We start from the raw sequence: 14,464 nt of genomic DNA on the forward strand, positions 1-14,464 counted from the left end.
CACACACACATATATATATATATATATATATATATATATATATATATATATATATATATATATATATATATATATATATATATATATATATATATATATATATATATATATATATATAACTTTGCAATAAACTAGTTTGATGGTTAATAACAAATATTTCTATCCTGATACAAAAGTAATTGTCACTGGGGGGCCTCGAGTGTCTGAGTGGTCTAAAGTGCTCACTGTAACAGATCACTGCCAATCCACCTCTGTCTGCGTGGGTTCAAGTTTCAGGTTCAACTTATGTAGGTATGTGAGAAAGCTTGCCAGTAGGTTCTTGTTGGTTGGTACTTCTTTCTGGGCTTCTTTCTCCACCATTAATACTGGCCGCTATGTATAGCCTATCCTGTGTGGAAAAATGGCAATAAACCCAACAATAACAACAACATTTGTCACTGAAGGATTAAATTAAAAAAGTTATAAATAGATTAGTGTGAATAAATGTTAGAAGGTTTTATGTTGTGATGACAAACTGTTACAGTAATCTATTTCCACAATTTGCTTAAGAGCTCTTTTTAGAGGATTTTCTTCATTTTGTTCTTAAAGTATGGGTGATTTTTGCATTTTACATATCGAAAAAAGTCCAGGTTTGTGAGAATTGGGTTTAATTGATATTACATAACAAAACAACTATATCGACATTGCTGAATGAACTTTCTTTTATTTACATTATTATCTCAGAAAAAACATGTTTGCAAACAGCATATTGAGTGAGTAACTTATTTAACTCCTGTGAAATACTTTGCACTTTATAGCCATGCCTGTCTGTCTGTGCATGTAATCCATCTGTATTTTCATCTGTAGAGCATAATTCTGAGCTTGTTAAAGATATCTCTGGGATAGCTGATATGCATATTAGACCATTGGACCAGATCTAGATGTGCCATTTCCAAAATCATGGTGTTTCACTTTCAATATTTTTAATGCGTTTTTCAGTTATTTCTTACCATTTATCCATATATATATATATATATATATATATATATATATATATATATATATATATATAAATAATCTGGATTGTGGAGAGGTCCAAAATTTACATGATCTTCTCCATCAGGCAACTGCAGAAAAAATGCAGAGAACAACACAAACCCCTCTTCCTGGCCTTTATAGACCTCACCAAGGCATTCAATCTGGTCAGCAGAGACGGACTCTTCACAATCCTGGCGAAAATTGGTTGCCCTTCAAAGCTGCTAAGCATGATCCAGTCCTTCCACGATGACACGAAAGGCACAGTACAGTATGATGGCTCAACATCTGACCCCTTTGACATCTGCAGTGGAGTTAAACAGGGCTGTGTCCTTGCCCCCATGCTCTTCAGCATCTTCTTCACAGTCCTGCTCAAGCATACCTTTGGGACGTCCACAGAAGGAATTTACCAGCACATGCAATCAGACGTCAGACTGTTCAACTGAGAACGACTGAAGGCTAAGTTCAAAGTGCATGAAGTCACCATTAGGGACATGCTCTTTGCAGGCAATATTGCTCTAGCAACCCACACAGAAGCTGAGCTTCACCGCATGATGGACCGCTTTGCCAAAGCATGCAATGAGTTAGGGTTAACCATAAGCTAAAAAAAAACAAACGTGATGGCTCAGGACATGGATCCCCCAAGCATCATCATCAACAACTATGAACTTGAGGTGGTCAGTCAGTTCATGTACCTTGGCTCTACCATCACCAACAACCTCTCGCTCAATGCTGAGCTCAACAAGTGGACCGGAAAGGCATCAACAACTCTCTCCAGGTTGTTGCAGAGAGTGTGGAACAACGGCATGCTGACCCTGAACACTAAGATCACTGTGTACCGTGCCTGCGTGCTATGCACTCTCACGACGCATACTCGGGATCACCTGGAGTGATCAAGTAACAAACAACAAGATGCTCGAGCATGCCAAGATTCCCAGCATGGTCACACTCCTCTGCCAACATCACATCAGATGGCTGGGGCATGTACATCTGATGGATGATGGACAGATCCCCAAAGACATTCTTTGTTTGGAACTTGCCTCTGGCAAAAGGTTGATTGGAAGGCTACATCTCCACTTCAAGGATGTCTGCAAGCATGACATGAAAGCCCTTGACATCAATGTCAACATTTGAGAAGAGCTCGCTCTAGACAAATCAAGCTGGCGACATGCTCTGATCACTGGTCTGAAAGCCAGAGAGGACAAGCTAGGCTTGCTAGCTGATGAAAGATGATCGCAGAAGAAGAAGAAGCAGCTCCAACCAACACCAGATGCAACCTTCCAGTGCAGCAAGGACTGCCACACCTACATTAGACTTCATAGCCACAGCAGACGCTGCACAACCATCAACTGGGACATCTCTCATGGGCACAGTTCCAACGTCTCTCGAAACTAACGGATGCCAACAATATAATTTGGATTAAAAAAAACACAAATGCCAAAAAAATGTGTGCTCATAGTCTCATAAAAAAAAACTTATTGGACTCATAAGATAGATACTGTACTTTGTATCCTAATGGTCTTATATAAAATTGTATATATATGACTTGGTGTAAATAGATTTTGAGATCCATTTATAAAATGCATGAACGTTTCATTTTGTTTTCATTTATCATTCATCATTCTTCATCCTGCTTTATGCAGTTGTGCAATTTGATTCCTTCAAATTGCATTCATCATTTGTTTGTGTTCATTCTGAAGTTCATTTGCATTCATTCAGCAGTTTCTTTGCATCTCTATTCTCTGCATTCCAATTTCTTTTCATTGTAAAATTGTCCATTTCAGGTCTTGTATGTATTGTCCTGATAATGTGGTGACTGGAAAACTTGTATGATATTGCTTTAATACATTGAACAGTAAGCTAATAGCAAACAGACATTGTAAAAATCACCATCAGTAAGGCTTTTGGTTTCATTCCATTATAAAGAAAACCATGTATGTAGATATGTAATAATCCATTATTATTTGTTGGTACCTGGTACATGCAATTAGTTCTCTGCAATCCTTTAAAAAGAAAGTCCTCTAAATCTCCAAAAATTAAGATATTGTAAAATTACTCAAAACAGGCTCAACCAAATTTTTTTGAAACAGGCTTGAAATCGTACAAACATTAGAATTTGTATGGTAGTATGTTTTAGTTCTGCTGATCATAGACTGGAAGAGCTCGTGGGATGGTCTTCTGTCCTTTATCCATCATCTGTACATCATCTGTCATCCATCCATTAGCTGAGCTTGTTATCTCTACTTCTAAATTGCCTGGAGGCTTGCTTGAAATTTTACACACACGCTTTTCCCATGGCTGGTCCTGCTTGGTTATCTAGTATGACACCACAATGGCCAGTTTGAAAACCTTATTATCACTACTCCTCTTTCTCAAACCAACACTGAGTTTTCACTACAAGACTTCTCATGAAGTGGATGGTCTTATCAGCATGGGGCTTTCACAAAAAAGACATATTATGATGTCTTAACTGGTCCTTATTAAATATGGTGCCAATTTTGCATCAATTGGTCCACCATGGCAACCATCTTAAAAAAATTGTTATCACAACTCTACTTGAACATAAAGTCATATTGATGTAGGATTTTCACCGGAAGATTTCTTATAGTCTTAATTTAAAATGGTGCCAATCTTGTATCCAATGTGGCCACCACTGCAGACATCTTGAAAATATTGTTATCACTACTTGACCTTAAATGAGATGATAGATCACTGCCTACCAAAGCATGTGACATGCCACCCTGCTAACCTCCGACAAACATGCAGTATTGGGCAAAGAAATGAGATTCACCTTATCTCATATATTTATTGAAAATGATTTGTATAATTCTTAAAAATGTAAAATTTCAAAGTTGCCTAAATTAAACTGATGTAGATAATATTTGTATTTGTAGTCCAAGTTCATTTAGTAATTATCTAAGATCTTTATTTCAGTAAATAATAATAAATTGTAATCCTGCGTGAGAACTTATTCATGTACAAGGAAATTTGCTTGAAAAGATGCTAATGTTTTTAGTATATAATTTAATCATTATTAATTTTATTTGGCTTATGTTCATGCTGCCTTGGAAGTAAATGAAAAAAAATTAATAAATAAAATCATAAATAATTACTGTTTAGAAGTATACTGTTGTACAGAATAATTTTAAAGTTCTACTATATTCATCAGATGGAATTTTTGATCAGTGATGTCTGTTGATGTAAGCATGTAAATGCATGCTTAATATATTGGAAGACAATTATCTGAAACCATTGCTTTTGTATTTCTTTATTATTACATTTTTGCATCCCCACCCATCCTTCAGCCCAATGAGAAAGTAAAGAGTCACTCAAGTGTCTGAAATATCGGGATGCTAAATCATTGTTTTTGGGACAAGCCAATATTAAAGTGTAAATTTTCAAATGTAAAATAATACAGTCTGAGGTTCAATGCTTCCTATGTAAGAAAAATAATATACATCAAAGGACAGTAGTTAGGGGGGTTCTCCACCCATATTCTAGAAACATTAATTTTACATATATTTTTCAGTTTCAATTCTTTTTTTTTCTTCCTTTAAGCCATCGACAGGACATGCTTTTCTACATACTTTTATGCAAACAAACATGTAATTGCCATCAACTGTTTCCATATTCAGCTGATTATACAAACGATCACAAAAAAGTCCTTATCCATCAAAGTTTTGTCTATTTTTTGGAAAGGGAATAAATCTAATTCTTCATTTTATACAATCTGGATATCAACAGTCAGAATTACAAGGCTCCCACTGTCTTCCTTTCACCCTTATTGATCAAAAAATCAACAAATCGTTGTAAAAATTGTACATACTTATCATAATCAATTCATTATTGCCAAAAGAAGCTTGTCGGAGAAAAATGGCAGACATAAGCAATGCCTGGAGGTGTGTCTAATTTATGCTCACTGATTGGTTAATTGTTCAGCATTGATTGACAATTGGTGATAGGTCAATTGATGGCAATATCAACATAAGAGTTTTCACAGACAGATTTCTTATAATACCTAGTTGGTCTTAAATGAAAATTGAGCTAGTCAAACAACCAAGCTAGCTGCCTAGACTCTGAAAAATATTGTTCTGTCATAGACTCCCCTAAATAGATGATCACAAGGACATGGGGTTTTCACCAGGTCTGATGAAAATGGTGGTATGTATATATCAAATATGGCTGCCATGATGACTGTCTTAACAATGCTGTCACTATTTTCATTGAATGGAGGGTCTTTACATCATGGAGTTTTTAGCAAAGACTTCAAATGATACCTACTTTATCCTAAATGAATATGGTTCCAAGCTGACATCCAATTCCACAACAGCTAATCAGAAAGTCTTCTTATGGCTGAATAATATCAGAAATGGTTTCAGCAGTTAAAAGGAAGAAATGGTCTTATCTTGAATTCCTGGAAATTATATTTTCACAGTAGAGTGTTACTTCCTCTTGTTTTTAATAATAATGGTTATGTTGATCTACCTAATGTTCTGTGTAGGGAAGTGTTCTCATAGAATTCATTTATTTAATTTCTGCATCACAAATTATCCTTGATGTCCCAGGACATTATCAGTTTCTCTAAGGAGAGCTGTTAAAAATTGGTTAAATTAAACTCATTTCAGCTACAAGGGGTTCACTTTCTCTTTCAAAGACCACACTACAAGGGGATATGTTACATGGACCCCCAACCAGATAGCACAACTCAAATATCTACTGCCTTTAATTCTGCTGTTTCTCCATTGTGAAACCCCAAATGCATTAAAATCATGTTCATAGTTAGGCACAATATTGTTGCTTTCAGGTAATTGTGCTGAAGAAATTGAAACCAATATTATACAAGTTCTCACAAATTTGAAACATGTTCATGACATGTGAAACATGGGATTAAGTTACATTTACAAAACATTCAATTCAAATGCAGTGACTCCAAGCTGCACCTATGCAACATATGGCACAGTAAATTTTTAAAGACACATATGAATGTTATAAACTGTCATCAATGGTTTAAAAAACTGTAGCTGTCTGCATCATTTTGAAGCTTTTGCTCTGCATCCCATATAGTTTACATATATTAGGAAAGTCCACAAAGTTTTCAAGATGTTTGATTTTCTCAAGGCCTTAACATACTTATATTTTCATCAAATTATTCTGCACTCTTTGATTCCTGCAAATGTACAAAAAAAGGGTAAAAGTTCATTTCATTTTCTCTCAGACAAAACTATGCATATGTCAACACTTTATTTTATTTCAGAAGTGATGAAAACCTTACATTACTTTTTAAAAAAATACCCATGATGGAGTTGTGTGGACCCAATGTTATTTGATTCTTACTTGTAGAAAGTCTTATTATATTGAATGTAAACGTGAAAATAATTCAACAAAATAAAAATGTATTAAATTGTTGCTGTAAATAAAAGGAATTTAACATAAATGTTCATTTTTGTGGAAATGTAAAAAAAGTATAATAAACCATAGCAAATAATGAACATTATATGTAGGGCCTCTGAAAATTAGAAGGACTCCATATTCGTCAGAGGGACCTGTGCCCCCTTTTCTTGGAAAGTAATGAAAAACACTGTATGTGTACCATTTGGACTGACTTGCTCTTTTTGCATTCAACTTTGCTATTTTGTATGGGTTCCTTGTCTTGAAATTAACAACCATAAAATTTGTATACATACATAATCTTTCAGTTATTCAGTCTCACCAGTAGTACATATTTAATTATACAAATAGTTTTCTTTTATTTTTTTTCATTTATATTCACTTTGAGTAAAGATAGATGTGTTACAAAATTGGTTTATCATATATATTAAAATATGGGCTGATCCATAGAGGTTACTTTTGCTCTGGAAAACGAATGTCATCGGCACAAATAGTTCATAGGAAATAATGAACTAATATGTAGGGCCCTTGAAAATGAGATGGATCCCATGAATTCAAATGGCCTTTGCCCCCATTTCTCAGAAGGCTAATGAAAACACTGCATATGTGATATCTGAACTTGCTGTTTTTTAATTTAGCATATTTTATTCAGGTTCCTTTTCTTTGAAACAAAAACTGTAAAATTTGTATACATACATCATCATCTTTCAGTTAATCAGTTTTGGCTTGCATAAATAGATTTACATATTACAATCAAATTTGAATTAATTACAGCAGACATTTTAATCTGTACTCATCTAATTATTACATTTCTTGTGATTTTCTTTAAATTTATAACAACTGTAAAGACAAAGACATTTGCTGATCTGTGCAGGGTTGTTTGGCTATGGAAAAGGGATGTCATCAGCACAACCCCATGTTCTGCGGGCTGATGGAATGAAGGTCTTCATACATATCTGTGCTGATTCTGAGACTGTCATACAAGATGCAGTAGATGGTCTAGAGAAAAAATTCAATAAAGAGTTGGACATCGATGCAGTCACAGAAGATATCATAAAACGATTGTCAGAAGACAAGGTATCTTTGTTTGTGTGTATGTTTCATCATGTCAATACCACGTATAAGTTTATTTACTGAAAATTCAATTCATGCAGAGTTGGGGTCATCTTATAAACACAACTTACAAACAAATTCATAAATCTTGGAGTAATATTGGAAACTCTAGATGTTGGCAAAATGCTTAACTATCCAATTCAAATATTTTTACATTTTCATGCTACTATTCCCCTTTAGAAATGTGTATATAGTATGCACTGTATTTATTCATTTCATGACATTTTATTCATTACACAACACTTGTATCTACAGTTATATGGATTTTAATAATTTGAAAATATTATGGGTAAATTAAATACAAGCAACTTTAAAGTGAAGTGTATGTCAGTGTTGCTTACCATGTTGTTTACCAGCAACTATATTGCTTCCACTTTGATGCGAGTCTTAACAACCTGTATTTGTATTAATATTTGTGGTTTGCTTTACAAACACTGTGCTTGGTTCAGTAAATGTTTTGATTTAATGTGTATTTTCCTTTCTGAATGTTTTTACAATGTCATCCGAGTTTACATGCAGGTTTAACAAGATGTAGAAAATGCATCAGATTGCCAGTCTGAATGGGGTCAGAATGCAGGTAGTCTAGGAATCAACTATCAGAAACTTAGAATTGATATTTTTCTGCTGATTAAGCTATGGCTCTAACTGCAATGAAATTGGCATAATAATAAAGTATATGTTAAAATTGAATTGCTGCCACTTTTAATTATCTTCCCTACATGCAAATGTCACATTCAGAATAAGTTAGATGTAGATTTTAAACTAAATTTTTTTACATACACTATGTAAATTTTCCATACTGGAGAATGCCAAATAACTACTTATGCCTGCGTATGTACATTTATGGGTGGTGTGAGGAGGTTGGGTCTTTCTTTTACCTTACTCTGTTAAGACAGTGAACATAGCCAGGAAGGGCCAATTGAATTGCCCTGGAGTGGTCACATGGGTTTCACTGGCCAATCATTAGTCAGGGCTTGCAACTGCACACAGTTACTGAATGGTAATTAGTGTCACTTTCAACTGAACCGCAGAGGAGCAGAGATGTAATCCTAGATTCAAATATTACATTTATGGCACACATATTAGAAATTATTGTTAAAATATACATTTTTCATGCTTTTTGAACATGTTTTGAGTAAAATTTGGGACACCATTTCATAGCTTGGAATTAGGAGGGCAGGGGTAGTACAAAATGAGAAAAGTACTTAAGATTAAAGAATCAGACCTCCACCTGACTATCATTCTAAACAGTATCACAGATGTAAGTAAAACGGAAGACAATTAGAGAGAATGACAGTTAACTCTTATGTGTACTACCACCATAATGCCTACATTATACAGTGGATTTGTATTATCATTGCTACTGCATGTTGCATTGTCCAATTAAATGGGGAATGTTTTCTCTGCTGTTAGTTAAGGTATTAAATTCATCTTATTCATTTAACAATTTTGCAAGCAATCAAATGACAGCATATTGGCATAAGCTTACTTATTCCCTTGTCTGAAGATATCACAGTTACGCTATGAAACATGTGCATGTCCTCTGTGGCCATTCTGTTTCTTTCATTTCTTTTTTTTTATCTTAGATCATTGAGAGACATTTTTTCTAAACACAATCATGTCAGGGGGGTTGGGAGTCTAAAGTCATACTTTTATGTAGCATATTCTGGTAGGCATGCAAAAAGAACACTAATGTTGCTTTTAAACCATTGGTGGATAAAGTAAGTAAACTGTATTGGAGGCCTGTGTTTGCTTATTCTAGGAAAGTCTAAGACCTATTAGGCTTAAGGCATGCTCAGATATACTGATATGTGATTTATGTGGTATGGATACAAAGCTCAGCAAGTTTTCTGGGCAGTCATTAGATTGGTACTGAAAGCATTTTCAAGCTTCCTATTTTGTTATGGAATGCAATAGTTCATGTTAACTGATAGATGCAGGTTTGAGCTAGGGTTGGTGATACACAACTTGAAAAAATTGTTTCATAAATCTTAACGTTAGTGAAAATTGAAAACTTGGAGAGTGCTTGTTTACTTGTTGCTTTTAATAGAGTCTGTGTGATATGACTGTGTGATAATAAAATTATAATATGATGAAGGGCACAATAAGAAAGGAAGGCCAGTAAATACAAAGTATAAGTCATATTTTAATTCTTGACTGCATCTTCAGTGTGTACATTTTGCATGAATAAGATATATAGGCAGCTCCAAAGTTAGTAGTATCTACTTACTTTTCAGTGTAAATGGTCACAGCCTGCACTGCCTTAGATATGCGATATCTAGAGATTAAGCTAGGAGAGACAACTTATAATAGCTTATTATGGAATCTGGCAAAAAGAGTATTTTTTATATATCATTATCATCATCACACTTCACACAATTGCTATCAGCAGCAGTAAATGTTGTAATTTAATTATGACTTGGTTGCTTTAAGGTATCAGAAATAGAGAAGATTGGAAAAAAATACAGTGTGATGATCAGAGTAGAAAAGCGCCTTGGTCGTGTCAGAATAGAAGGCCTTTCCACTGATGTTGGAAAGGTGAAGACTGAAGTGCTCAGTCTGATGAGAGGCATTGAAAGGATGGAAAACAGGGAAAAACAAGCTGCCATGCTTTCTCAGTTGGTCCAGTGGTATTATATAGAAATCACAAAAGGACAAGACTTGGTAGAATATCCTAAGGACATAAATGCCACATTAGAAGATGCCTACCAACGCAAAGAAAAAAAATTGAAACTACATGCTGATGGTGGGATCATCAATATTGACTTTGATGCTCTTGAGGGATATCCAATAAAAGATCCAAATAGCAAGGTGAAAGTGCTGAGAAAGGACAAAATTAAAGGTTTGCTGACTATGATTTCAATGAAATTCTTACAATTTATGTGTGAAAATCAGCTAAATTCATATGTGTGTATGGATACAATATCAATTTTTGGTTTACTTTATAGTTGCTAAGGCCCACAGATGTTAATACCTAATAACAGTGATTTTCTGTTATGACAATAAGATCCCAATAACTACCATAAAATTAAGTACTGACAAATTTGGATAAGTCCATTGTTATGGACAGGACATTTTTGGGGTAATGTTCATAGTGTTTAACTAGTAATATCTCCATACCGAAATAGTTCTGGCAAATCCTATTATCTTTGAAAGAATGAATCCATAGAAGGCTCCAATGGAAGGATATATCTTGCTGCTTACAATTTCTTTTAAAGACTGGGGAGTTTTAACCAATGTGTCACAGAGTAGTCTTCAAAAATGAGGGTGTTTTTGCCCATTTTAACATAATTTACAATCCACTTGAATTCAGCATGTAAGTTATAAAATGGAAAACAATATGAAAAACTACAACCATAATAACATCATATACAACTTTATTTTAAAAAGTCATTTGTTTGAATAAAACATGAATATTCCTCTGGTGATCCTTGGTCATGGATGGTACAACAAGGAATCACGGATAGGAAATCTCTCTTTAACAATATCTTAAGACCATCACAGTTAAGTTTCATTCTGAGAGTAATTCTGCAACTAACAAAAACATAATTTTTTATTTGAAAAATTAAGAAGGTATGAAATTTAAACAGTGGAATACAATTGATATAAACCATCTTACCACCAAAAATATACGTTATGAGTAAGGGATCATGATAGTCTTACAAGATGATCCAGATAAAACATGAACATTAGAAATACAATATCCAGTAAAAGGTTTGAATGTCTTTCATGATTACTATTTTTGCATCAAAATTATCAGGAGAATGTACTTTACGTGCTCCATGTATTCATTATATCCATAGCAAATTGAACTAAATCTATTATTTTAGAACAAAAAGCAATTTATCATTCAGTCATTTTCATCCATGACACAATCTGTACTGTTGATCATGCACCTTTTTCCTGTTTCTGTTTCTTTTAGGAATTTTTTTTCTTGTGTGTACATATACATTAAAAAATTAGCATTTTATATGAGTTTTTTTTCTATATTCCTGTCATTGGTGTAAGAAACATTAAAATAATCATCATTTTCTTACAGACAGGACATTTTGTGATATTTATTTTCAGCAGATTTCAATCACACAGTCATGCAAATTCAAAATATCCTATAGTAAATTGCCTATGTGGTGATAAATGACATCATACAATGGGGTTTAATATCTAAATAATTTAAATAAGATTGAACATTTTGTGCTATAAATGAGTTTGAAAATAGCAATTTTTCACATTTATTTCAGTGTTTTTCCCCACAACTTTCAAATTAAAAAAAAAAGTTAATTAGTCATCAAAAGAAAATTTAATTAATTCCAAGCCCAGAATTATGAATCTTGTCATAAAAATGTAATTGTGTGTTCATATGGAGTCATGATCACTTTAGTCTGAATTTATTTTTAACATTATAATGTTTACAATGGCTGCTGGAGACTAGTAAAAGTAGCTGTGAGCCAAGTACATTCAAGTTAGGAAGTATTGTTTGCTATACAACACAGACGGAGAGTACAATTATTTTCATAGGAAAGAAAGGAATAATACAGAAAATATTATGTAATAAATTACACAATTATGTATGAGTAGATTGGTTTTTCTAACACTCCCTTATTATAATGTTGTCAATGGGAGCCATGGATTATATGGCCATATGTCATCTTATAAAGAAGTACAATATACATATAATTCTACTACTATAAATAAATGAGATCTACGGAAAACAGGTCTTATAACAAGAAATGTGTTATCATGAAGGGCCCTTTTCAGTTATCTGCCCTTGAAAATGCATAGGAGGCAGCACTGCTGCTGGTCCAGTAGCTGATATACACACATATAAATGTACGTTCTAAAGTATGATTAGGTATTGATCATGGAATCAAAATTTAGTTCAGTCATGATTCTTCAGTTGTGAGAAGAACTTAGGAAAAGAAATGCAAGGACTTCATGATGAAAGAATGAATAGGTTGAAAGATTTTTATGTTAAAATGCATCTCTTAGCACATGTTGCACAATGTCATTAATGTAATCGAAATTAAGAAATTCTTCAGAAATCATGGTCGCATGTAAAGTTATTTTATGATCCTAATGTGGTTCTTTGGTCAAGTGCACTAACCAGTATATCACAGCCAAATGACACTTTTGTAAATAAGTTTAATTTAATCTCCATAAAGTGAAATATTAAAGATTTAAAACATATTTTTCTCCTTTTGAGCATGCATATGTCCTGTTTACTTCAGTTGGACTTCAAAATTTTGCTGGCTGAATATTTTACATATAATGAATTTATTTTCCGACTGCACTCCTTGTATTGTTTGTTAATTTAATATGGATGCACACATTACATTTGCAGTCAAATATATATCAATATATTAATCACAGATATTAATGTGTTCTTCGTTTTTATTTTTTTTTAATGTTTTGGCTAGACCTATCAGTTTTTCAATATTTACTCTTTCACCACTTATTTTTCTGTCATTTAATTCTACCAAGGCACACAATAACATGTACTCGGCATAGTTAAAAACTTGTAACCTCATGATTCAGTCTTGGAAGTGTTCAGGTGAATATGCAAGGCAACAGACAGAACAGAGGCTAGCCAAATCATTTACTGTTGTTACAAATGTCGCATCTGCACCTCTTGAACATGGGTGCAAACATGAGGTGGTCACTGTACAGAGTTATATGGAGGACTTTGGGAAATAATTATATCCCTGAGAACTTGTAGTTTCCCAAAATTTTCCATTTTTGGCCAAATCATTAGATGGTTTTGTAAAGAAAACTCCTGTTGTGGAAGACAAATGTCCATATTCATCTAGGGATTAAACAATTTCCAGTTCTCTGTGCAATATTTACAACTTAACTGTAGATACACATTTCCCTCAGAGTTATTCCTTGATGAAAACTATGACTATCTTTCTCAAATTCAAGGATAACATCTTGGTGTTATGTGTATACAGCCAGTAACCTGTAAGTCAAGGACATCAAGTATATCAACATTTATAAGAATGAAACAGTCATAGCTCAAATGGTCAGAAAGTTTAAAGGCTTTTTTTGGATCACATTTCAGATCAGAGCTTTTTGAGGTCCAGTTTTATAAGCTGTATTTAAAGTGAGCAATCATTTTTGCATAGCCAATATAATAAAAAAAGAACTAAATAATCAATGTTCTAATCATGTTTATTTCCTGTACATCTTTTCTTAAACCCTAATTACAAGCAAATAATATAAAATACACATATAATCAGTAAATAGCTTTTATACATGTTTTGAAACAATACCCGTTCTAAAATTACACAACATATACCAAATGAAAGTTATTAATGATAATAATTTCAATTCTGTACTAGTTAAGGGAGATCATTATTTCAATATGTACTCGTTTACTTATTTTTTTCTGTCATAACACTATGCAAGCAGACAGCAAAACATACTCAGCATAATTTAAGAAATCTTCACCTCAAAATTTAATCTGTGAGGTTTTCTTCATTTATCTTACATGCTGATTTCACAAAGTTTGAAATAATACAAATTGTAAACTTGTTTTTTCTCACATAGATGTGCAGACTTTGGCCTATAACCACATACATAAAACTAAGTATACCCAAATATACTGTAAGAGAATTAAAAAACTTTAAAAAGCACTCATTCAAACTACAGATAGCCTTCCAAGTTAAGAGGTCATTGTACCGTGTGGTGTTCATTTGATCACCTATTACACATGAAGTAAACAATATACACCTCTCCCTCAATAACTTGCAGACAATAAGGTTCACAAAGATAGACCACACTATAAGCGAGGGAGCGAGTTACAGAGGGAACTCCACTTTGACATCAAGAAAATTGCAGGGGTGGGGGAAGGAGATAGGGATAGGGAACTGGGCTGTTTAATGACTGAATCCTCGTTTTACAATCAACTAGATAATAATTGTTAATAACATGCTTTTTCTAATGAAGTTATTTG

The 14,464-nt window shown here is 33.5% G+C and overlaps 1 protein-coding gene across 1 annotated transcript in view; it reads left to right on the forward strand.

The window, feature by feature from the left end:
* Positions 1-14,464, forward strand: part of LOC149795044 (protein mono-ADP-ribosyltransferase PARP14-like) — a 155,550-nt gene that overhangs the window by 111,053 nt on the left and 30,033 nt on the right. Inside the window, exons 18-19 of the mRNA XM_089964724.1 lie at positions 7,277-7,479; positions 9,949-10,357. Coding sequence (XP_089820850.1) covers positions 7,277-7,479; positions 9,949-10,357 — 612 coding nt within the window. The remainder of the gene's footprint in view (positions 1-7,276; positions 7,480-9,948; positions 10,358-14,464) is intronic.

This window comes from Sinohyriopsis cumingii, chromosome 7 (assembly GCF_028554795.1).
Source record: "Sinohyriopsis cumingii isolate HCF-2022 chromosome 7, ASM2855479v2, whole genome shotgun sequence".
Lineage (NCBI taxonomy): Eukaryota > Metazoa > Mollusca > Bivalvia > Unionida > Unionidae > Sinohyriopsis > Sinohyriopsis cumingii.